At 40.4% G+C, this 26,013-nt stretch overlaps 1 protein-coding gene across 6 annotated transcripts in view; it reads left to right on the forward strand.

Moving 5' to 3' along the window:
• Positions 1–26,013, forward strand: part of adcy8 (adenylate cyclase 8 (brain)) — a 123,609-nt gene that overhangs the window by 68,454 nt on the left and 29,142 nt on the right. For all 6 annotated transcript variants that reach the window (XM_087986461.1, XM_043688255.2, XM_043688254.2 and 3 more), the window contains 4 exons: positions 3,437–3,526; positions 16,752–16,924; positions 18,501–18,582; positions 25,280–25,438. In XM_087986461.1, coding sequence (XP_087842587.1) covers positions 3,437–3,526; positions 16,752–16,924; positions 18,501–18,582; positions 25,280–25,438 — 504 coding nt within the window. The remainder of the gene's footprint in view (positions 1–3,436; positions 3,527–16,751; positions 16,925–18,500; positions 18,583–25,279; positions 25,439–26,013) is intronic.

Consider the following 26,013-nt stretch of genomic DNA (forward strand, 5'->3'; position numbering starts at 1 on the left):
CAGTCAAGTATATCATTATTCAGAAAACTGAAGTGTATGTTGATAAAGGCAGAAAGTTTGTAGCTTGCTATCAAAAACCCCGAAGAATATTACGCTATTAGTTATTTTTAATGAAATAAAACTTAAAGCCATTTTTTCATAATTAGATGTACAATTATTTTGACTTATGTTATTGTATTACTTTAGTACATCACCTTGATAAAATATTTTCTTAAACTTTTAGCTCCAGTGGTAGTTTAGGTGAAAGATTTCTCCACTTTTACAGTTTGTTAAACAGATTTGGCATATTCTATGCTCTTTGTGTCCAAAATTACCAGAAAAACAGAAAAGATTAACAAACTTTATTTTTAAGATATTGAGGCTCAAATCAAGTATAATGTTGTATGAAATCAAATAATATAAATACATTCAAAATTCATTAAATAAGAATGAGAATTTGAGTCTCTGGATGGATCAGAAACTTGGTGATGAAAGCCTTCTAAGAAGAAACATACTGCTGCAATATAAGCAGGCTTTGCCCTGGAACTGTGTTATCTTGAGTTAAGGATTCTGTCTTATGAAAGGAAGATTGAGCAGTTTAGGCCTACACTATCCAGAACGATAAGAGGAGATCTAACAGAGGTATAAGATGTTAAAGGAGATTGACAAAGTAGATGTAGGATAGACGTTTCTCCTTGTGAGGCAGTCCAGAACAAGAGATCATAGTTTTAGTGTAAGACGTAGCAGGTTTAAATAGTGGTGAGGAGGAATTACTGTCTTAAAGGGTCATGATCTATGGAATTCACTACCCCAGAGTGCAGTGACTGCTGAGACACTGACTAAATTTAAGGAGGAGATAGACAGGTTTTTAATTAGTACTGGTTTGAAGGGTTATGGGGAGCAGGCAGAATAGTGGAGTTGAGGCGGAGCTGAGATTAGCCATGGTTGTATTGAATGACAAAACAGACCTGAGGAGCTGAATTGCCTACTCTTGCTCCTAGTTCTTATGTTTTTTTATCCTGAATGTAATAGGCTATTTCAGATTTTTATCCTTACTTAAATGTGTGTGTTGGTTTTTAATGTGGCCAATTTTCAACTGTGAGTCATCAAAGTAGGACCTTTTCCAATCTACTTCCCCCACTTAATGCCAGGAAAAATTCAAACATGCAAAACAATGGACTGAATGTAATAGTTGCAGCAGTCAGAAATCCAATTGCAACCCTTTCACAATCATTTCCAGGAACACTTGGAAGTAAATGTCAGTTAGCTAGTGAACTGCTTGCCCTTAAAGTCCCAAGCGTTTAAAATTGAAGAGTTTACATCCCAGAGCTGCCAGATTATCACAAGGCCCGTAGCTCTTAAAGGTCACCAGGAGACTCAAAGCAGCAGCCAGTGATGAAGGCCTGAGAGCAGAGGTATGCCAATGAAACAGACTCCAGTGAGGATAAACATGGCAGTCTTCCTTGATTTGACTTATTTAATGTCATGTGTACTTTGTTACACATGAAAAATGAATCAAAACATAGAATATAAAGGTAGAAGAATAAAGATGAAGTGATCAACTTTACAGTCCGTCTTGTTCAGTGTTCCGCCATGGGTCTAGTGGCCAGGTACAAGCTCCCTTCACTGCACTGCCGCCACTGGAAGAAAAGTTGCCAATTTTTGGCACCATCTGTCTCCACCAATGCCTTTGCCAATATGAGTTCACCAATGCAGATGCCACAAATGCCAGGAACCTGCACTGGACAAAACTCCAGTCCGCTGTTGCTACAAGTTCACATCGGGCCCACCCCACTAACGCAGCCACGGCCAATGCTGCAGAGTCTCGTAATGTGCCCAAACCTGCCTCCACTGCTGCCTCCATGAATCTGTGCCAGACTCAGATGTTGCCAGGAACCCAAATTCGCCTCTGCTGTAGTGGCAATGAGTTGGTGATAGGGCCGCCTCATCAATACACCCAAACTCCCTCTGACACTGCCGCCACGGGTTCTATTTCCTTTATCATTTTAAGAGTTGATACTTCCCCTCAATGTGCATTCTTCTGCTGGTCCTTGAATCTGTCCTGATTCTTATGATTTGTATGATTAGGGCTGGGACTTTCCTAAGAATAGTTCCTACTTCACTGTCATCACTCTGTTGGAAATAGGACAGAAACCCTATTTATACAGGTAAACAGCAAAACCATCGTTGCATAGATAGAACCATTAAGAGGATTCTCCAGCCTCATTCTCAAGTACAGTTAACCCCGCCCTGCCATTGCTAATTTGGGAATTGTGAAATAAATTGGGGGAGGGGGAGGGAGGTGATGGCTAGATTAATGCTGGACCATTAATCCAAAAACTCTGGTAACATTCTGGGGACCTGGGTTCGAATCCTGGCATGGCAGGTGTGAAATTTGAATTCAGTAAATATCTGGAATTAGTAGTCTAATGATGCTCATTAAACCATTGTCAATTGTTGTAAAAACTCATCTGGTTCACTAATGTCCTTTAGGGATGGAAACTGCCATCTTTACCTGGTGTGGCCTACATGTCACTCCAACAATGTGATTGACTCTGAACTGCCCTGTAGGCAATTAGGGATGGGTAATAAAATGTCCAGTGACACCCACATCCCATGAATTAATAAAAATAAAGCAATATGTTCAAAGTTCTTTAGCTATAACTGTGTTGAAATCTAAAAAACTGAAGTTGTGTAAAATGAAGAATATGCATCTGTGTATGTCGGTACAACATTGAATCAAGAGGCCATTTGGCCTCTCGAGCATGTTCTGCCGTTCAAAAATTTCGTAGCTGATCAGTTTGTGTTTTGAATTCCACATTCCCATCTCCCCTCAATTGATTTCTTTGCCTAACAAATCCATTTACCTCCAACTTAGAAATATTTAATAATCTGCCTCCAAACTTATTCAGAGCAAAGAGTTCCAAAGCCTAACCTCTGAGAGAAAATATATCTCTTCATCTCTGTCCTAACAGGATGACCCCTAATTCTTAAGCAGTGCCCCCTTAGTTCTGAACACATACACAAAAGGAAAATTTCTTTCCACAGCCACCTTGTCAAGACCATACAAAATCTTATAAGCTTTTATCAAGTCAACCCTCTCATAAATTCTAGTGGAAACAAATACAGTCTAGCCAACCTTTCTTAATAAAACAACCCACACATTCTGAGTATCAAACTAGTAAACCTCTTCTGAACTACCTCCAATGCATTTACATCCTGCTTTAGGTCTTTCGTAGATGTTAACTTTGTTTAGCTGCACAGATGGCAATAACACTACTTTGAGAATTTAAAATACATTCCTGTAATTTAGCAGATCGCTTTTCAGATATGTGCTTTGACATCTTTATATCTTTACTAAATATTTAGATCGAATCAATTTCAAATTACTTGATATAGAATTTTTTTGAATATAATTATTGAGTAAATTGCACCTAACACTTGACTTCTTTTTCAGTTTTGGTGTGATTCAGATACCTTGACAACTGTAAAGAATCAGACATTCAACTCTACTGACATGTATGCAGACATATGCTTCTATCCAAAGGTATTTAAATACTCTTTTTAGCACATGTATCTTTATTTAATCATCTTTTAATTATGCCAGATTTTTTTGTCAGACGGTCTGACTCAATACCAGATGAATGATAAAGGAAATTCACCTAACCCTTTTGCACCCAAGTAACTCACTGGCAGCAGTGGTAGTATACACTGCTGAGACTTTTCTTATGAGGAATAAAAGTGGTCTTCTGTCGTGAGGCTGTTCCAATTGAAGACATTTCAACTTGAATTTTTCAACTTCAACAGTCACCGAGACCATTTTGAGTGACATTTTGCTTTCATTAAAGTGAATATTGTCAATACTAGGTTTAGAACGCCTCCTTTCCAAATTTGTCATTTAATATCAGCACTGAACACATCCAGATTACAAAAATGATAACTTATGATTACACCATACCTTTTACGCAGAAAACATTACAAAGTGCTCACAGAAATGTCCTTGGATAAAGATACAGAATGAAAGAGGATGTTAGATGTGACTAAAAGCTTTCTTTAAGAAGTAAATGTTCCAGACGGTCTTTAAGAAGGAGAAGCTGGTAGAGAGATGCACAGGTTTAAGGTGTGAACTGTGTTGCGCAGTACATTGATGTCTGAAGATATGGCCATCTATGTTATGGTGAAGGAACTGGAGGGGGGGTAAACATGAGACAGAACTTAGGTAAGTTTTGGTTTGGTGAGAAAGTAAACATTTATAACTCGATCCTGACTAACCTGTCTCAAACATTTCCAATTTTAGTTTTAACAGAGGTAGTTCAGGTGTCAGTGACTAATCAGTTCTCAGGAGTTGAGTCAGTTAGTAACTACTTTTAAGGAGGTCATGCACCCTAATTGTGAGATTTTTCTTCATCTTTTAGGCAAAAGGAAGCAATAAGTACTGGATCCTTTAATCAAATATCTTTATAGCACTATTTAAAGGTTCTGCGACATTTAGTCATCAAAGGTGGTGGATAATTAAATAGTTCTATGGAGGACTGCACAAACATCCCATCCTCCAAAATAGGGGAGCCCAGCACATTAGTGCAAAAGAAAGTTTGAAGCATTTGCAACAGTCTTCAGCCACAACTGCCAAGTGGATGATCCATCTCAGTCTCCTCCAGTGGCCCCCTGCATCACAGATGCAAGTCTTCAGTGAATTCAATTCTGTCCACGTGATATCACTGAAACTGCAAAGCCTATGGGCCTTGAGAATATTCCAGCAGTAGTACTGTAGACTTGCGTTTCAGACTTGCCACTCCTTTAACCAAGCTGTTCCAATAAAGCAATAACGCTAACAGCTGTCCAACAAAGTAGGAAGTTGCCCAGGTATGTCCTGTACACAAAAAGAGACTGAATCAAACCTAGCCAACTCCCACCCCATCAGTTTACACTCAATCATCAGTGAAGTGTCATCAATAGTACTATCAAGCAGCACCTGTTGGTTCCTCAAAGTCCCTTTACCTCCTGACATCATTACAATCTTGGTTTAAACATGAACAAAAGAGCTGAATTCCAGAGGTGAGATGACAGTGACTACCCTTGACATTAATATCACATTTAACTGAGTGTAGCATCAAGGAGCTCTGCCAAAATTGGTGTCAATGTGAATTGGAAAACTGTTTGGAGTCATACCTGTCACATAGGAAGTTGGTTATGGTTTTGAAGATCAGTCATCTCAGCTCTAGGACATCTCTGCATTAGTTCTTCAGGGTAGTAACCACCTCCCATCCCCCCCTTGACATGCAATGGCATTAGCAACACTGAATCGTCAACTATCAACATTCTAGGAGTTACCGTTGAACAGAATCTGAACTGGACTCGCCATATAATTACAGTGGCTACAAGACCAGGCCAGAGTCTAGGAATCTTGCAGCAGTTAATTCACCTCCTAACTCCCCAAAGCCTGTCTACTATCTACAAGGCACAGAGGTATGATTAAATATTCCTTAATTGCCTGGATATGTGCAGCTCCTACTGAAGCAGGTCATTTGATTGGCATCACATTCACAGACATTCACTCCCTTCACCACCAATGCTCAATCCTGTTCATAAGTTACAGAGCAGAAATTCATCAAAGCTCTTCAGATAGCACCTTCCAAACAGATTACCACTACCAGGACAAGAAATGAAATATGTGGTAACACCACCATTTGTAAGTTCCCCTTAAAGCCACTCACCATCCAGACTTGGAAATACATCACCATTCCTCCTGCAACTCCCTCCCGAATGGCATTGTGGGTCTACTCACACTAAATAGACTTCAGTGGTTCAAGAAGGTAGCTCATCCTCATGTCTTCAGAACAATTAGGGATGGGCAGCCAATGCTGACCCACCTAGCTATGTCTGCATCCTGTGAGTGATTTTTAAAAAAAAAGATAGCTCCCTCCAAATCGAACAAGTTTCCTCGTCATGAATTCCACAGTTGCTGATTCCCTTTCCCATGATTACCCTTCAAATCAACATCAGCCTCTCCCACAGTCTCGCTAGTCCCAGCCACTGTCTCACTCATTTTCTAACATTTTGATCAACACCTCACTGCTCCACAACCGACAGCTCAGTCCTCCTTAGTCCTCCCTCCCACCTTTCCTGACCATAATGAGCTCTCCAACCACCATCCATTGTGTGAAATCTCTCTGACTCTCTATAGCTACATTCTTGTGTCACTGGTTCAGCCAGTCAGTCAGACTGGTTGTTAAACAGGTAAGATTCAGATAGTTAAAAGACTTTAGCAGGAGATCCAGGAAACTTAGATGTTGGGTTTCCCTGTTGCAGCTCCTCTGTACATGCAGCCCATGCTCTGAACATCATGCCCAAATTCTTTAGAGTTGTAGGGGATGCAGGATGTGGTCGTGATCTAGTCAAGATATGGAGTGACCTGACTAGCAAGGGAAGAGTTTTAAATTTAAATCCAAGTCCACTCAATGCAGGGGTGACAGGTGAACAGAATTCGGTGTGGGATAGGATCCTTGGGATGCTCTGTATCCTAGGTTTATGAAGGATGGAGGATGGGAGGACTTCCAGGAGAATACCAGAGTGAGGGGCACAGTTAAGGGTTCAAGGCTCCTGGTAAGCTGAGACAGGGCCCAACTGTGCAAAGATGGAAACAGCCACTGTTGACTAGGGCAGAGAGACTATCAGGTCAGAAGCTCATCTATGCGCTCATCAAAACATGTTGAAAATAATGTGGTTCATCTGAGAAGTGGCTACCAATGGATTGGAATCATTGGCAAGGCGAAAGATAGGTTAACCTTTATTGCAAGACATTTGAGTACAGGAGTCCATTCTGTGGAACATTGGTGAAACCATGCGTGGAGTAATGTGTGCAGTTCTCCTTACCTGAGGAAATATACACCTGCCATAGAGGGATTGCTATGGAAGTCCACCAGTGTGAATCCTGGGCTGGTGGGACTATCGTATGGGAAAATATTGAAAAGACTATTCTCTGTAGTTTAGAAGAATGAAAAGCGACTTAATAGAAACTTAGAAAATTCAGGAAGGATGTTTCCCTTGGCTGTGAGTTAGAAACCGAATTCTGTTCACCTGTCACCCCTGCACTGACTGCCCTTGGATTTAAATTTAAAACTCTTCCCTTGCTAGTGAAATCACTCCATATCTTGACTAGATCATGACCACATCCTGCATCCCCGACAACTCTGAAGAATTTGGGCATGATGTTCAGAGCATGGACTGCATGTACAGAGGAGCTGCAACGGGGAAACCCAGACATCTAAGTTTTCTGGATCTCCTGCTGTGAGTTGCGGAACGTTTCAGGGAACATGTCTGGGACACTCGCACCAACCAACCCAACTGCCCCGTGGCTGAACACTTTAATTCCCCTCCCACTCCGCTAAGGACATGCAGGTCCTTGGCCTCCTCCATCGCCAGACCCTGGCCACACGACGCCTGGAGGAAGAGCGCCTCATCTTCCGCCTAGGAACCCTCCAACCACATGGGATGAATGTAGATTTCTCCAGCTTCCTCATTTCCCCTCCCCCCACCTTATCTCAGTCCTAACCCCCGGATTCAGCACTGCCCTCTTGACCTGCAATCTTCTTCCCGACCTCTCCGCCCCCACCCCCTCTCCGGCCTATCACCCTCACCTCCTTCCACCTAACGTATTCTCAGCGCCCCTCCCCCAAATTCCCTCCCCCCTACCTTTTAATCTCAGCCCGCTTGGCACACCAGCCTCATTCCTGAAGAAGGGCTTATGCCCGAAACGTTGATTCTCCTGCTCCTCGGATGCTGCCTGGTCTGCTGTGTTTTTTCAGCACCACATTTTTCAACTGTGAGTTAGAAAGTGGACATAGTCTCAGAATAAGAGGCAAGCCATTTAGGAGTGAGATGAAGAGGAACTTGTCTGCCCTCAGAGAGTGTTGAGCCTTTGGAATTCTTGATCCCAAAGGAATCTGGAAGCTCAGTCATTCAGGATATTCAAGTTTAACAATATCACTGTCTGTGGGGATAGTTTGGCGATATAGAGTTGAGACAGAGCATGGGCTCTAATCTGAACTGAAGGGTTGAATAGTCTTTTTCTGCTCCTGTATTTCTTCTCATGTTCCTACTCTGGCTTTATTAAATTGAGAGTGAGAGAAAGAGACTGAAAGCTGAGCAGGTACTTATACACTAGAATGTCATGTAATGTAACTGTCTGAAAGGTGCAGGTCTGTCTGGTCAGGATTTGATTTATTCCAACATTATTCATTTTCCCTTTACAGTATAGGAACCCTTTTCCAATAAATGCACAGAGCTTTTTTAACATTTGTATAACATTTTGGAGGATGGTGACTTGACCAGATCTAATCTTCTACACAGTTATCATGATATTTTGGCAGCATAGCATCTGTCCTCACTGGTGGGTGTGTATGGTATCAGAGGTTATTGTCTGGTATAATGTTTTTACTATCCAGCTGTCATCCTCTGTGATGGATATGCATTTGGATATATCATCCATTCCTTTCCAGGACTTGACTATTGATCATTACATAAATGTCCCAATCCTCCAGGCACATCAGTGCAAAAGATAAAGGCTGAAGTATTTGCAACAATCCTCAGCCAGAAGTGTCAAGTCGATGATCCATCTTAGCCTCCTCCGGAAATTCCCAGGGTCACAGATTCCAATCCTCAGTCAATTTGATTCATTCCACATGATACCAAGAAATAGCTGAAGGCACTGGGTATTTCAAAAGCATGGCCCTGACATCATTCTGGCTCCAGAATTTCCCATGCCCTTAGCCAAGCTGTCTCAGTGCAATACAACACTGGTATCTACTTGACAATGAGGAAAAAGGACCAATTTTGTCCTGTATACAAAAAGCAAGACAAATGCATTGCAGAATGTTATCATCCCATCTGTCTACTGTAAATCATCAGTAAAGTGAGGGAGGATAGTCATCAACAGTGCTATCAAGTAGCATTTGTTTACCAATAGCCTGCTCACTAACACTCAGTTTGGTTGGTTCTGTCAGAGCCATTTGATTCTTAGCCTTATTACAGCCTTAGTTCAAACATGGACTATATAGGTAAGCTTCAGAGGGAAGGGGAGAGCGACTGCCCTTGACATCAATGCAGTATTTGACCCAATGTGATATTAAGGAGCCCGAGCAAAACTGGGGAATCAGGGAAAAATCTCTGCTAGTTCAAGTCATACCTGGTTGTTGTAAGTCGGTCATATCAGCTGCAAGACATCTCTGCAGGTGTTCCTTGGAGTACTGTCCTTCAGCTTCAGCTGCTTCATCACTGACCATCAAACCCCACCCTCATAAAGTCAGAAGTGAGAAGTTTGCAGCCAATTGCACAATGTTCAGCAACATTCAAGACTTCATGTACCAAAGCAGTCCAAGTCCAAATGCAGCAAGACCAGGACAATATTCAAGTTTGGACTGATAAATGATAGGCAACATTCAAGTCACGCAAGTGCAAGGCAATAGTCATCTCCGACAAGAGAAGATCTAGACTATTGCCCCTTGACATTCATTGGCATTACTGTCTTTGGATCTCCAATATCAACATTCTGGGGATCACCATTGATAAGAAACTGAACTGGGCTAGCTATATAAATGGTAAGTGACATTGAGGAGAATTGTAAGTGATGGTGTTCCAATTTACCTGTTGTCCTCCTAGATGGTACTGGTCACAGGTTTTTATGTACTATCCAAGAAGCCTTGGTGAATTTCTGCAGTGCATCTTGTAGAGTGTTGCCACTGTACATCAGTGGTTAAAGGAGTAAATGTTTGTGGGAATGTCTTGCCATTCCTTTAGTGTTACTGGTGAAAATCCTGAAACTCCCTTTTAACAGCATTGTGATTATACCTAAACCAAATGGACTGCAGTGGTTCATAAAGTTAGCTCATCACCATCTTCTCAAAGACAACTGGGCTGAGCAATAAATGCATGGTCCACCAGCAAAGCCCACATCCCTTGAATAATAAAAAAAAGTCATATGACATGCTGGATGCAAGAACGCAGTATCCATGAATCCATCTGTTGGAATGGAAATCTTGAACTCAAATGCTTTGTCCTTGTTTAAGTTGGGATAATTGTCTCCATGCTCCTTGATAATGCCTTTATCTCATTTTCTCCCTCCTTTCCAACACAGTATCAGGTACATATGGTGTAGTGGTGAGGTTATGGGTAGGAGAGGACTGTGTGACCCTGCCTTCCAAATGTAAGAGCTGCCACTGAAGGTAAACTGTTGCCTAATGGAGTAGCACATAAATATCGCATTGCTCCCTACAAATCTTAGCAAGCGCTTTACATTTAATTAACTTTATGGAACAGTGTGGTCTGCAATACCTTCTGACTGTCGCTAATGAGAAGAGGAGACATATTGAACAATCCATTTTCTGCACCTCCTGTATGAGTGCAGGAATGTACTGCAGATTGTTGTCAGACAAAATTTGTTAAAGTACATATAAAATACTGAATGTGGAGGGCAATGTGTCGACAACAGCTGCACTGGTGGTATCTTTAGTGAGTGACTGTTTCACCAATATGCCCTCTGTATAATATAGCAATATCATTGCATCCTTAGATATGGACAATATCAGCAGTAATCCTGCAGCACGGCTCAGAAGGAATCTCATGTGAAAGGAGAGGGTCTCTTGGCTGTTATAGTGGATGAAATTGATATGGTACAAATGGCTTGATGTGTTGATCAATGTCCTTATTATTGCCTGGCCAATTATTATGGACCAGGCCAGATGCCCTTAAAACATTTCAAGAAAGCAGCCCAGACTCTAATTTTGCTAGTTGTTTTAAGCAGGTGTAGAGTGGATCTTCCAGGAGAGATGCTGCTGGTCAAACCACTTGGTTTTAAACAAAACAATTTATTTACAAGATTACTGAATAAAACACATACAAAAGAGAATAAAATACCGAATAATTTAACCTCTGAAAACCCAACAGGTCCTCCCAACATAATGGTGCTGTTCCCAATACCTACAACAATCCCCATAAACACCCTTTGGCACAAAAGTTAAAATAAAACACAGGGTCTTACAGGAGAGAAGTCAGAGTGAGAATACCAGCATGGACCTGCTTCTTTGAGTCTGGCAGCTTCAAAACTGCCTGACTGCTTGCAGTGAATAGCCAGACTGGTAAAAACCAAACCAAACCAGAGAATAGCTGAGCTGGGAGAACTGGCCACTTCCCTTTCATTGTATTAGTGTTTTTTTTAAACTTGAAAGCCTTTTTCCTGAGGCAGTGTCTGTTGGTTATAATCAGATTAGCCTTAAAACCCTTCAATTTAGACTTTCCAGAGTCTGTGTCTCTTATGACTTCTGAAAAAAAAGGACAGCCTAACCTTGTTAAAGGAACAACATCATCACACAATATATGGATTCACGGCCAATTTCTTTTTTTAACAAGTCCATGTGACCAATTATGTATTAATGTAGCGCTTGAAGACTTATAACCTTTTGCCTTTGAAGATTAAATTCTTGGAGAGTCTATATCATCTCTAAATGACCAGAAGGAAGGTACACAGCTCAGCAATGTTGGATGTGTTCAGGCCATCGGTTGAGCTGTTGCAATGCCATTGTTTGATGAGGCCTGCTGAACTGGCTGAGCTTAGCTGTGATGAAACTGTATATGATCGTTGTTATGGTTTGGAATCTTTGGTGTTGCAACTGACGGGTTTGATATTCTGTGGATTATGATGATAGGTAGATCCCTGCTCACTGGCAGACTGGTAATAGCTGGTTCACCTATTGCAATAATGTAAAATGTTGCATCTGGCCATCCTAGTGAGTCATATTGACTTTTAAAATGGATAATGCCAATTCATTGAATGCCAGATCTATTGTAAGCAGCTTATTATGTGTGAACTGCACACGGTGCACAAGTTTCCTGAGTCCATCTCATGTAAGATGCATAAAGGGGTGGTATTTGCCCTGATATCTGTGTCAATTTTGCATATAGTGCATATTGTCCATTCTTTTTGGCATATATCACTTGGAAGTAAAGATCTCATCTTTCTGGCACTTTATGTGGTGTGGTAGGTTCATCATATGTATTGTATATCTAAGATTTACAAGTTGTAGCATCTTGCCTCTTGGATTTTGTTGACAGGCTAGCATGCCAGTAACAGAGCTTTGGAAGCTTAGAAACATAGAACATAGTCACTCACCCCTCCAGACTAATCCCACATTCAGTATGACCTTCTGTGTCAATGCCATGTTCCTGCATTCTCTCTGTACCTCTCAATGCCTTTAATATCTGAAACTTTATCAATGCTTTCTTGAATAAACCCAATGGCCCAGCCTCCACTGACTTCTGTGATGGAGAATTCCACAGGTTGACCACCTTGTGAGTAAAGAAATGTTTTCCTTATCTCAGTCCTAAACGGCCAACTCCATATCCTGAGACTGTGATACCTGGTTATAGACTGTGTTAGAATTTGATATATTTCAGTCAGATCTCCTCTCATTCCTTTTAATTCTAGTGAATACAGACCATGTCAAACCAATTTCACCTCATACAACAGAACTTCCATCCCCAGTATCACCTAGTGAACCTTCACTACTTCTACGACAAGAATATCCTTTCTTCGGTAGAGGATACACACAGTACTCCAGATATGGTCTTACAAGCCCCTACAGTAAGGCATCCTATTTTTGAACACAAATCCTCTTCCAACAAAGACAGGATACAATTTGCCTTCCTAATTTCTTGCTCCACCTATATGTTTGCTTCCATTGACTAATGTAGAAGACACCAAGATCCCTTCATACATCCATACTCCCATTATGTCACCATTTAATAATACTTTGTATTTCTGTTTTTCACAACAAAGTGCATAACTTTTCTACCTAGTGTTGTGTCATCAGGAAACTTTGAAATACTATATTTGGTTTTCAGATCCAAGTTATGAATAACTGGGGTTGAAAAATGTGGTGCTGGCCAGGCAGCATCCGAGGAGCAGGAGGATCGATGTTTTGGGCATAAGTCCTTCTTCAGGAATAATAACTGGGGCCCAAGCACTGATCTCTGTGATACAGCACTAGCCACTGCCTACGATCTGAAAAAATACCTATTTATTCCCACTCAATCCATGCCAGTACATTATACCGAATCCTGTGTACTATACTTCTGTACCATAGCCTTTTACAGGGGGACTTTATTGAAAGCATTCTTGAAATCCAAATACACTATGTCCCCTACTTCTCCCTTATTTATCAATTTACTGGCTACATCCTCAAAAACCTCCAGAAACTTTGTTAAACCCTTTCATAAACCTATGCTGACTATGTCTGATCATGTTAATTCTTGCCAAGCGGTTCGGTCATCAATCTTTTATGATAGGCTCTAATACTTACACTATTACTGATTTTGGATCACTGCTTTGTGATTCTGCAATTTTCTTCCCCTTTCCCGTTTCAAATATTGGGTTTAGATTTGTCACTCTCTAATCTGTAGGAACTGCTCCAGAGTCTATAGAATTTTGGAAAGTGACCATCAATACATCCAGTATATCCAAGGCCACTTCTTTGAGTACTCTGTATCATGGGAATTTATCAGGCTTTAATCCTATTAATTTTCCTAGCAGCATTTTTTTTTAACCAATACTGATTTCCATCAATTCCTCCTTCTCATGAGACTCTTAATTTCCTAACATTTCTGGGAACTAGTTGTTGTAGTTTGGTAGTTGATTTATGGGCTACCATGATACCTAGGGTTTGGAGTAGTCTGATGGTCATTTCTGCTATGTTCTTAATGTATGGCAGTGTGGCCAGTGTGTCCAGTGTTGTGGTCTGTAATGTAGGTAATGGCGGATACCCACAAAGAGTAGTGCCCTGATACTTACACAACAGACCACAATAGGAAGACACAACACGTCCGGACACAGTGGCTACGCTGCCATATATTAAGATCATATCAGAAATGACCACCAGACTTCTCCCACCCCTGGGTATCATGGTAGCCCACAAACCAACTACAACAGCTACTAGCGAGTTCAAAGGGTCCCATACCCACAGTCAACAGAACCAACGTTATATACAAAATACCATGTAAAGACTATCAAAAACATTACATATGGCAAACAGGAAGGAAATTAGCCACCAACGAACACCAACTAGCCACCAAGAGACATGATCAGCTATCACTTGCATCCATACACATGGACAATGAAGGACACCAATTCGACTGGGACAATGTATCCATCCTAGAACAAACCAAACAGAGACATGCACGGGAATTCCTGGAAGGCTGGCACTCAACCTGGAACTCCATGTAGAGCTGGACCCTATATACCAACCACTAAGAAACAGAACCAGCAACAAAACTGGAAATGACGCCACCAACCCCAGCAGACCCAGACCCAGACCCAGATAGCAAGTGGGACAGAACACCAAAGCTTCACCAGAGGTGTACTGATGATGTTACCTAGAATGGTGACAAAACATCTGTGAACAAAGTTACCAGCTCATCGAGCTATTCAGCAACCTTACCCACAACCTGAGCTACAAATCTTCTTGAATACTCTGAATATTGATCATTATTGATTCTTGAGCATTAAACACAAAAAAGGAGCATGTAGGTGCACCAAGTAATTAAGAAGGCAAATGGAATTTTGGCCTTTGTTGTTAGTGGGTTGGAGTTTAAGAAAGTCTTGTTATAACTGTACAGAATGTTGGTAAGGCTACATCTCTTTGTACTGTGTACAGTTTTGGTCCTGTGTTTAATGAAGAATAAACTGGCATCGGAGGCAATTCAAAAGGAATTCACTAGGCTGATTCCTTGGATGAAGTGGTTGACTTATCAAGAACAGCTAAACAGCTTTATTCATGAGAGTTTAGAACAATGAGGGGTATTCTTATTGAAACATTTAGGATTCTGAAGGGACTTGACAGGGTAGTTTTGAGAAGATATTTCCAGTATTGGAGAAGTCTTGAACTAGGTGACAAAGTTACAGAATATGGGGGCACTCATTTGAAAGTCATTGGACGTTCAAAGGAATTTCTTCTCTCAGAACATAGTGAATGTCTGGAATACTCTATCTCAAGGAGATGCAAAGGGTAGATCATGTAAAGTATTTAAAGGGAATATAGATAGATTTTTGAAATATCAGAGAGTTCAGAACTCTGCTGAGTTGGCACTAAAGAGGAGTTGAGGCCCTGGAAGATCAATGATAATCTAGTAGAATGGCAGGAAAGGCCTGAGGAGCTGAAAGGCCTACTACTGTTCCTAGTTCTTATGTTCTCATGCCTCTTTATTCAAAGCACAAAGGAATATTTCTCCGTTTGAGATAAAATAATCAGCACCTAATAATCAGAGCCTCCAGGGGTTTAGCTCTCCTTGTCAATATCCAAAAAATTATCTTCATGACTGTCCTGAGCCTTCTTAGTATACTCCTCTAAGATGTTTCATGAACAACTTGTGTCCTCTATTTTTCTTGTCCGATCAAAATTCGTATCCTTTTACTTCTATTTCCCTTTCTATTTCTCTTCCCATTTCTTTCTGCTTGATTTCCATTATTATCCATATTTTGTTTTCAACAATTTCCATCTTCCTTTGTTTTTCCTCATTTTTAGTGTTTAGTTTTCTTAATACTCTGTTCTTTAATCACCGCTTATCTCTTTTCCAATTCAAGTGTTTTCATTTCTAACTGCACCTTAGCTAATTCCAGTTGGGACATTTCAGGTTTTCTTTCTTCAAATTCTAATTGTTGAATAATTCAATGAAACACATTAATCATGAAATCTCTTCCAACACACAGTAAACCCCATATGCCTCTAGATCAAATTCTAAAATCCAAACTCAAATAAAAATTATATTAAAACATGTATGTAAATCATACATCTTACATCACATGATTGCACTACAATCATGAGAGCATTTCTTCAAAAGCATAATATTTTAATGTTCTGTAGTTTTGAAAGGTTTTGTGTAAATACAAAGAAAATGTTGAATGGTCATTCACCTGAAGCGTTAACTGTGTTTCTCTCGACAGATGCTGCTTGGTCTGCTGCTATTTCTAGTCATTTCTGTTTTTATCTTGTATATTACAAGTACTTACTTTCATTCTAGAAATGTAAAACTTTACTTTTAGTGTAATTTGATTCCTTTGCCCCTCTTACTAGTGTTTCAGTTTTTTTTGAGACAAAGGGCTTCAGATTTCATAAGGAAAACTTAGTACATCTGATAAATTAAAGTTATCTAGTTTCAGGTGTGCCAAACTTGTCAGACTCAGATTTTATTTTCATTATGTGAGATTTCAAGTATGATTTTACATGTGAGTTTTGAAATTGCTATTGAATTGTTTAACTGAAATTAAACAGAATGCAAACTTTTGATTTGTTTCAATTTACATTGCATGACTCTAATGTAGAGATTTGATATACTAATTTTCTGAATCATGGAAAATAAGTATGCCCATGATCTATCGTGGAGCTGCTTCACCATCCCAGTAGTACATGGTACAGGGAATAAATGCAGAAATGTTGTTTGGATATTAAACTACAGCAGTGAGCACAAATTGCATTGAGGCATTATACAACTCATTATACAACTCATTAAAGTCAGAGGTATGGGCATGACAAAGGGCAAAGCGGGATGTTAATGTTTTTAAACCGAGAACACTATTGCATTGGGAGAGCTATAAGAGAGAAGTAAAAATGAAGAGAGTAATTCCAAAGAAACTAAGACAGTAAAACTTCAGTAATAAATTCACAGACAACCTGAATATCTGCCCACTTTGCAGTTGAAACTCTAACCCTTGTGTATTATCTGTTCAGTATTTTGTGTTTACTGGGGTGCTAGCGATGGTGACATGTGCAGTGTTTCTACGTCTGAATTCCATTTTGAAACTTGGCGTGCTACTGGTAATGATTGCAGTTTACTCACTGCTGACTGAAACGATCTCCAACTCGATCTTTATCAGATACGACAACAGTCGTCACAATGAAACGTAAGTTTTTAATGTTCTACTTCATTCAGTACTAATTTCATCACTTAGACTTATGGCAACATAAAGTAATTACCTCTTAGCAAGACTGTCAGGAGCAGAAATTCATGTGGTTCAAAAATAACTCCTCTGTGCCTCAATGCATAGCGAAAGCCCGAGCAGTGTCTAAAGCATATTCTGTCAGAATAAAGGGGATCATCGAGAGGTTAACATTATATAAATAGTCTCTGTACTCTGAGCATCCACTTGCAAGGATTCTGACAGAAATCTGTGAATGGGCTGACCAACTCTGAGATGCACTGGTATCGAGCTGGGTTAATGAAGAAGGGCACAAAATTACAAAAACAGAGTGTATTATGAAAATAACTTAAAATGGAACAAACTTTTTTTACAATGTCACCTGTAGTATTCTGACTCTGGCTGAGGTGAGGTAGCTCAGCACAGAACACAGATCAAATCAGAGCCTCAAGATCTGAATGCTTCAGTACCACAGTTCATGGTCTCGTTCCTCACTGAGTCATCAAAGGAATCAAGAAAAGACTGATTTTGTAAAATGTTTAGAATTGATCTTATCAAGTGAAAGCTTTCTACTGAGAACAAGTTCTGTTGTTATATAATCAGAGCTTTTAGGGACCCAACAATATATATTTTAATATATCATCAGAGGACGCAATCTATTTTCTAATTCTGTATGTTTCTAAGGAATAATTGTTGATTACAAGTATAGCTCTAACAGCAACAAAAGACCGAGGGGTTGATTTACAATGAAAGACTTTCCATTTCACACTTAAAAATGAGTGTTTGGCAATTGTAAATTGGAGGAGGTGTGACGGATGTTGAAGGCTCGCCTGATGGAATTGTCGGGTGAGCTTATAAAAAGGCAAGTACAATGCCTGTCAGCCCCAGTACCAGAGGCGACTGCTTAATCCTTCAACTGTAGGACCTCACATATAAATAGGTCGAATGTGCGCACAAATCTAAAAACATTTCTGGCCCGGTAATTAAGTTTTGAGCAGGTACTGTTGCAGAGTCCAAAATGATCTCTCAAGACTTTTGATGTGGTAATGAATTGACAACTTGGGAATTATAACAAGATTTAAAGAGTTGAGGGCTGAATGAAATTCCTGTGTCAATATACTGATAGTTATGATCCCCCTGCACAAATGAGACACCTTCATGGACATACTGACTTGCTCAAATATGGCAGGACTTAACTCATCCAGTGGGGCATGACCTCACAGTAGTGCGCCACTTCCATTGGCTCCACCCTCTTTGAAGACATTTGCCTTGGAAGGGCCAGGCAGAGGTCTTGGCATTTACATGGCAAACAAATAGATCTTCACCACTTTCCTGTCAGCCTCCCATGGAGTTATCTATAGTAATGGGATAGAATCTCAAACCTAATTCTTCAAAGTCTGCTTTTGTGCCTTCTTTTGCTGTATTCTGAATGATACGTGTTTTTGTTTAGACAAACTGTACAAGGTGTAACCATGGCCACAGAATCAGTAGCTGTAACACAAAGATTTCCTTGGTGTGTTGATTATAATATTAATGAGTGCTCCTATTTGTTCTTTTATAGCAGAGACTTGCTAAGCTCAAAGGAGTCCTCCTTGCTGTTAATGGCAATGTTTGTTTTAGCTGTTTTTTATCATGGACAACAGGTAATAATGACAAACTTTAGAAGTTCACTAACAGTGAGATTACAATGTATTGATTTAGAAATAAATAATAAGCAGAATTATTCATTATTTCATCCATGGCGTATATTTTTTTCTTTATAGTTTACCTAATGATGAATATATCTCTTCTATAGAAAGACTGTGGGTTCCACAATGTTAGTGCTTCTTTATGTTTGTGATTTCTGTCGATAGCAGGGTTCTGGCTCCCACCTGTATTGGTCAAGTAGAGCAATCTGCCATCAGATTTATTATTGATGAAGCTTAACTCCCAGAAACGCATGGTTTGGGTAGGATGGTATTCAAAATTGAAAGGAAACATGAAATCTGGCTCCAACCTGCTGAATTGAAGCTTCTACAGAGGCAAAACAGTAGGCAGGCAACTAATCCAGCCAAAAGAGATGAAATGGTTGTCAAAGAATGATAATCTTGTTGCATGCCTCAGAATGAATCATGACTTTAAATGTAACCCTGACCGGCCAAGCTACCAGGGCCTCAAGAAACCCATTGATTAAAGTGTCCAGTTTGATGCTGCACCCAACCTGCCCTGCCATTGGATATCCTTTATGGAATCTCCTGTCCCTAATATCTCTCATCTCTCCCATCATTAAACCTCTGATCACTACCCAAGAGCTGTCCAATCTCCATGTCTGTACCTCAGTACCAAAGAGGCTGTCCACTAGACAGTCATCATTGCTTACTTGAAATGAAAGTTTTGTGCAAATTGTTTTGGTTCTATGCTTATATCTTCTGGCTAATAGGTAGGACTTAGAGTCATAGAGATGTACAGATGTCTAGCTCATCCACGCCGACCAGATAGCCTACCCAATCTAGTCCCACCTGCCAGCACCTGGCCCATATCTCTCCAAACCCTTCCTATTCCTATACCCATCCAGATGCCTTTTAGATGTTGCAATTGTACTAGCCTCCACCACTTCCTCTGGCAGCCCATTCCACGCACGCACCACCTTCTGCGTGAAAAAGTTGCACCTTAGGTCCCTTTCATATCTTTCCCCACTCACCATAAACCTATGCCCTCTAGTTCTAGACTCCCCACTCCAGGGAAAAGATTGTCTATTTTTCCTATCCATACCCCTCATGATTTTATAAACCTCTATAAGATTACCTCTCAGCCTCCAACGCTTCAGGGAAAACAGCCCTAGCCTATTCAACCTCTCCCAACTTCAACAACTAAAATCCTCCAATCTTGGCAACATCCTTGTAAATCTTTTCTGAACCCTTTCAAGTTTCACAACATCCTTCTGTTAGGAAAGAGACCAGAATTGCATGCAATATTCCAACAGTGGTCTAACCAATGTCCTGTACAGCCACAACATGACCTCCCAACTCCTGTACTCAATACTCTGACCAATAAAGGAAAGCATACCAAATGCCTTCTTCACTATCCTATCTACCTGCGACTCCACTTTCAAGGAGCTATGAACCTGCACTCCAAGGTCTCTTTGTTCAGCAACACTCCCCAGGACCTTACTATTATGACAGAACTAACTTATTACCAGTTTACTGAAGGGAAGTTCACCAGTTCTGACGAAAAGTCATTAACCTGAAATAATAACTCTGTTGCTCTCTCCATAGGTGATGGCTGATGTGCAGTGTATTTCCACCATTTTTTGTTTTTTTGTTGAAAGAAATAGGTCTTTATATACCATGTATTCAGATGGGGAATTTTCTGCAAGAAATTATTTTGAAAGGAGCCTTTGTTTTCAAAAAAACATTGACTAGTTTCATTTAATAAGTTATAGACCTGGTGAATAGGGTTAGACGAGTTAGCTCATTTAAAGACTTGATAGACAGAATGGCCAGTCTCTGTGCTGAAGGCTTCTACAACTACTAGACCATAAGAAATAGGTACATGAATAAAATTTTTGCCCCCTTGAGCCTGTTCCATCATTCAATAGGATCAAGACTGAACCGACATTCCTCAGATCCATTTTCGTGCCCTTTCCCTGTAACCCTTGATTCCCCAACTGATCAAGAATCTACCTATCTATCTTAGCCCAAGTATACACAAAGACTCTGCCCCCACAGCTTTCTTTTGGCAAAGAGAAGAAATTCCTCCTTAACTCAGTCTTAAAATTATTCTGAGATTGTGCCCTCTGGTCTTAGATCTCCCATGAGTGGAAACAGCCTCACAGCATTTACCCTGTCAAATCCCTTAAGGACCCCATGTTTCAGTGAGATCACCTCTCATTCTTCTAAACTCCAGTTTGACCTTTGTTATACCAGGAATCATCTTAGTGAACTTTCTCTGAACTGCCTCCAATGAAATGATATCTTTCCTTAAACATTAGGACGAAAACTGCTCACAGTGCTCCAGATTTGGTCTCACCAACACCTTGTAAAGTTGCAGTGGACCTCCCTACTATTATACTCCAATCCCTCTTGAAATAAGAGCCATTATTCCATCAGTTTTCCTGATTACCTGCTATACCTGTGTGCTAGCTTTCTGTGTTTCATGCACAAGTACCCCCTCAAGTCCCTTAGTATTGCAGCCTTCTGCCATTTTTCTCCATTTAAATTATTGCTTCAATTTGGAAAATAACAGCTGAAAATATCTCCATCTTACTTCTGGTGATTTCTAATCGCCATTGAAAAATGATGCATGTGAGTAAGTGAGCGGGTCAGGTTATTGAGATTATTGAGATAAGGTTACTGAGGTGGGTGAAATGGTTGAGATCAGGTTAGTGAGATGGGTGAGGGTGTTGAAGTCAGGTTAGTGAGGTGGTTGAGATCAGGTTAGTGAGGTGGGTGAGGTGGTTGAGATAAGTGAGTGAGGCGAGTAAGTGAGTGAGTAAATGAGATTAGTGGGTGAGGTATGTAGGTGAGTAAGTAAGAGAAGTGAGTACACAGATCATTGGAGATCACCTTTTCACCCTGGTAGTTAGAATGACTATATCTGGAGAATGTGTTGGGAGTTGTGATGGTTGCAGAAGAACTTTACTTTGTGGGATTTGCAATCTTCACCCTGTGTTAGATTGTAGTGTACATACTCAGCGAAACATTTATGATTAGCATACTTGGATAATTAAACTGTAGGGGTTTATATCACTTATTTTACTGGATGCAGAGAGAAAATGTATTCACCCGGACAGTTCCCACAGATAGGTTGGAGATGGGGAGTTGGCTGGGGCACTCTACTTAAATACCCTGCTCTAACAGGCCACACTCTTTGAGCAGGAGGCAAGTAATTGATAGGGATCTTCTATGCTCCAAGGAACTGCCAGTTAATCAGAGGGCATGCATCTCAGCAGCTTTACTGGAGTAATAGTTACTGGTGGGACTGGATGGAAGAGAGGACATCATAGAAGGGTAGTGCTCTCCTAAAAAGATAATTGGAGTTGACAGGCACTCTGGCCAGAAAAGCAGTTCCCACCATGGGTTGAGAGGTGTTAGTGAGGGTATGCCATGGTGGGGAAGCTTTGCTGCTAGTCGTCCGTCTGAATGCCCAAATGAGATGGATCTCCATGAGCCCACCAATGTTAACCTGGTGATTTCCTCACAGGGCAGAAGGCCCCCTCACCATTGGTAAAATGCAAGCAATATCAGGAAGAGGTTCTTAATTGATCCCTAAAGTGGCTCAATTGGCCATAGGGCAGGTGACCTGTCTGTCATTAGATTAGATTAGATTAGATTACAGTGTGGAAACAGGCCCTTCGGCCCAACAAGTCCACACCGACCCGCCGAAGCGAAACCCACCCATACCCCTACATTTACCCCTTACCTAACACTATGGGCAATTTAGTATGGCCAATTCACCTGACCCTGCACATCTTTGGACTGTGGGAGGAAACTGGAGCACCCGGAGGAAACCCACGCAGACACGGGGAGAACGTGCAAACTCCACACAGTCAGTCGCCTGAGGCGGGAATTGAACCCGGATCTCTGGCGCTGTGAGGCAGCAGTGCTAACCACTGTGCCACCGTGCCGCCCACCGTGCTGTCATCTTTCCGGCAAGATGACAGAGCTGCAGGAAAACTAGGTGCACACCAGTGCTGCCTGCCTTCCCTTGCTATTTTACGGAGTTTTCCCACCATCCCGAGTACTGGTAAAATTCAGCCCAGAGATAGTAGTGAATTATAGGTTTTCAGATTAGTGCAAAATACACAGTGGTATTCCCCCCAGGGATCAGTGTTTGGATGGTATAGACAGGCTGTTGGAATGCATAAACATGATTAAATGTGGAATAAATATTTAGAGTGCTGATTCATAAGGTGCCTGTTAAAACAAAGTTTGCTGTATAACTAACTGGTACAGTTATAAAACAGATTCAAGATCAGAGAGATGTGAGGGTGGAAACGCAGGTTGAACAAGTAGTCAAAAGGTATCATATATGGATCCCAGACTTTATAAGTAGAGAGGTATTATAAAATCAAGGAAGTTATGATGAAACTTGATAAAATACTACTTTAACGTAGCTTCATAGAATCATACAAGATGGAAACAGACCCTTCGGTCCAACTCATCCATGCCGACTAGTTTTCCTTCCCTGAACCAATCCCATTTGCCCATGTTTGACCCATATCCCTCTAAACTTTTCCTATTTATGTACTATTCCAAATGTCTTTTAAATGTTGTAATTGTACCCACCTCTACCACCTTTTGTGCCAGGTGGTTCCATAAATGTACCACATTTTGTGTGAAAGAGTAACCCTTCAGGTCTGTTTTAAGTCTTGCCTCTCTCACCTTAAACCTACGCCCTCTAGTTTTGAACTCCCCTACTGTGGGGAAAAGACCTTAGCTATTCATCCTATTTATGTCTCTCATGATTTTATAAACCTCTATAAGGTCACCCTTCTGCCTCCTATGCTCCAGGGATGCAAGTCCCATCCTATCCAGCATTGCCTTCTCCCTCAAACCCTCCAGTCTTGGTAATATCCTTGCTAGTCTTTTCTGCACACTTTCCAGTTAAATAAAATTCTTCCTGTAGCAGGGTGACCAGAACTGTACGCAGTATTCCAAAAGTGGCTTCATAAATGCTTTGTACAGCTGCAACATAACGTCCCAATTCCTGTACTCAGTGCCCTGACCAATGAAGGCAAGGGTGCCAAATGCCTCCTTCACCACATTCGCTGAGATGCCACTTTCAAGAAACTATATACCTTTACCCTCGGTCTCTCTGTTCGAAAACACTCCCCGGGGCCCTACCATTAATTGTGTAAGTCCCGCCCAGGTTTGTCTTACCAACATACAACCTCTCCCATGTATCTAAATTAAACACCATCTACGACTCCTCTGCCTATTTGCCCAGGTGATCAAGATCACGTTATACTCTCAGATAACCTACTTCACTTTCCACTATACCACCAATTTTGTAGTCTATCACAAACTTACTAATCATGCTTCCTATATTCTCATTCAAATCGTTTTTGTAAATGACCCAGCACCGATCCTTGTGGCACACCGCTGGTCACAGGTCTCCAGTCCAAAAAACAATCTTCTATAACCATCCTCTATCTCCTACCATTAAGCCAATTTTGTATCTAAATCGGCAGGATCTCTCTGGATCCCATATGATCTAACCATACTATTTTCAATTCCGGGCACCACACTTTCCAAAGGGATGTGGAAACCTTAGAGACGTTGCAGAAAATATTTCTGAGAATGAGTTGTGTTGATAGATTGAAGAAGCTAAGTTTGTTCTACTCAGTGTAAGGAAGCTTGAGAGGAGATCTAACAGTGTTCAAAATAGTAAGAGACTAATAATAAGTATAGACAATTTCCTCATTGATGGAAGGCCTTCAACCCAAGGATAGTAGTTTCAGGTGATTAGCAAAAGAACTAAAGGCAAGGTGAGGAAAACTGTTTACTCAGTGAGTGAGTTAGGATCTGGAATTTGCTGCATGTGAGTGTGGTGGAGGCAGATTGAATTGTAGCTATTAAAAGTCAACTGGATAAATACCCAAAGAGAGAAATCATTCAGGATTACAGAGGATGGGTGGGCCATGCAACTACATGCAACACAGTGGCCATGATAGTGATCATCCAAAGGCATGAAGTAATGATCTGGAAAAATGAGTTCAGAATCTCACCATGGTCAGTAGAGAATTTAAAATCAGTTATGTAAATATATTTGGAATAGAAAGTTAGTATTAGTAATGACAACTATATTGTTGCATAAACCTAACGGGTTTGCAGAAGTCCTGTTGAGCAGGAAACCTGCTGTCCTCACCTGGTTTCATTTATATATAAAACAGACGCAGGGCAGTTTTATAGTTGTAAGCTTTTTAGTTGTATTTAAGAAGGCATTTCCCCACACCTTGTCAAGTACAGACAGGGAATGGACAACAAATGCAGGCCTAGTCAGCAACCCCTTGTGTCTGAACAAATAAAAACTATTGTCTCATATAGTCAAAGGCTGGAATACCTAGATTCAAAATATTTGTTGTCAATCAATTACTTTCAAGAGATAATATATTTGTAATTCTTTAATTCCTTTAATGATGTATATTTTACAATTCTATTCATGCGGGCAACATTAGAAAAACGGGAAAGGAACACAATGGCATTAAGCCATCTTAGCATATTGTTATAGGTTGAAGCACAGATTCTGTAAAACATAAAAAATGTACAAATAGAGTTAGACAAAGCAGAAGGGAATTTTTGAGTTATTCAAAGAAATCAACTTGAAAAATCTTAACTTTTTTTTAATAAAAATGTTCAGCTGGAATACACTGCAAGACTGGACTTCCTATGGCGAGTCCAAGCAAAAGAGGAAGTTAATGAAATGAGAGAGCTACGAGAACATAATGAAAATATGCTTCGAAATATTCTACCAAGTCATGTAGCACACCATTTCTTGGAAAAGGATAGAGACAATGAGGTAAGTTCACTCAGCTACCTTAAATTTAAAACTAATTGAATCTATAGTCAAAGTTTTTCAGTTTTGCATTCACAAGTCTTATTTTAAGCTTATTCAATTCAACGAGTGGTAAATCAGTGTTAAAAATAGCTACACAGCCAGTGCACTTGTCAGTTATGAATCTTTCCACACTATAAATGAGACTATTTTATAATTCCAATACCATCAATATCAACAAGGCATTAACAATCTTAAGATAAAACCTACAGTAGCAGCTTTAACTCCTTTCACTTAACAGAATGGATGCATTAGGTTTAAAACTAGAGCAATTACAGGACTGACTCTTGTGAAGGTGCCAGGGATCTCAGCCCAAATGCAAGCCTGCAAAAATCTCCACATTACCTGCATTTGGAAGGTTTCCTACTTCCATTGCCACTCCGGCACTTGATAGTCAAGCAACAGGCTGTTTTTTATTAAATCATTTTCCTACTTAATATCAATTTATATACAGCATCTATTCTTGATAGGTACAGCATCACATGAAACTTGTGGCAGGCAGATTACTGCTGAACTCTGCACACACTATGTCACTGTTT

This window comes from Chiloscyllium plagiosum, unplaced genomic scaffold, assembly GCF_037043375.1.
Source record: "Chiloscyllium plagiosum isolate Xiang-an unplaced genomic scaffold, Cpla_swu_hap1 HiC_scaffold_4, whole genome shotgun sequence".
NCBI classification, from domain to species: domain Eukaryota; kingdom Metazoa; phylum Chordata; class Chondrichthyes; order Orectolobiformes; family Hemiscylliidae; genus Chiloscyllium; species Chiloscyllium plagiosum.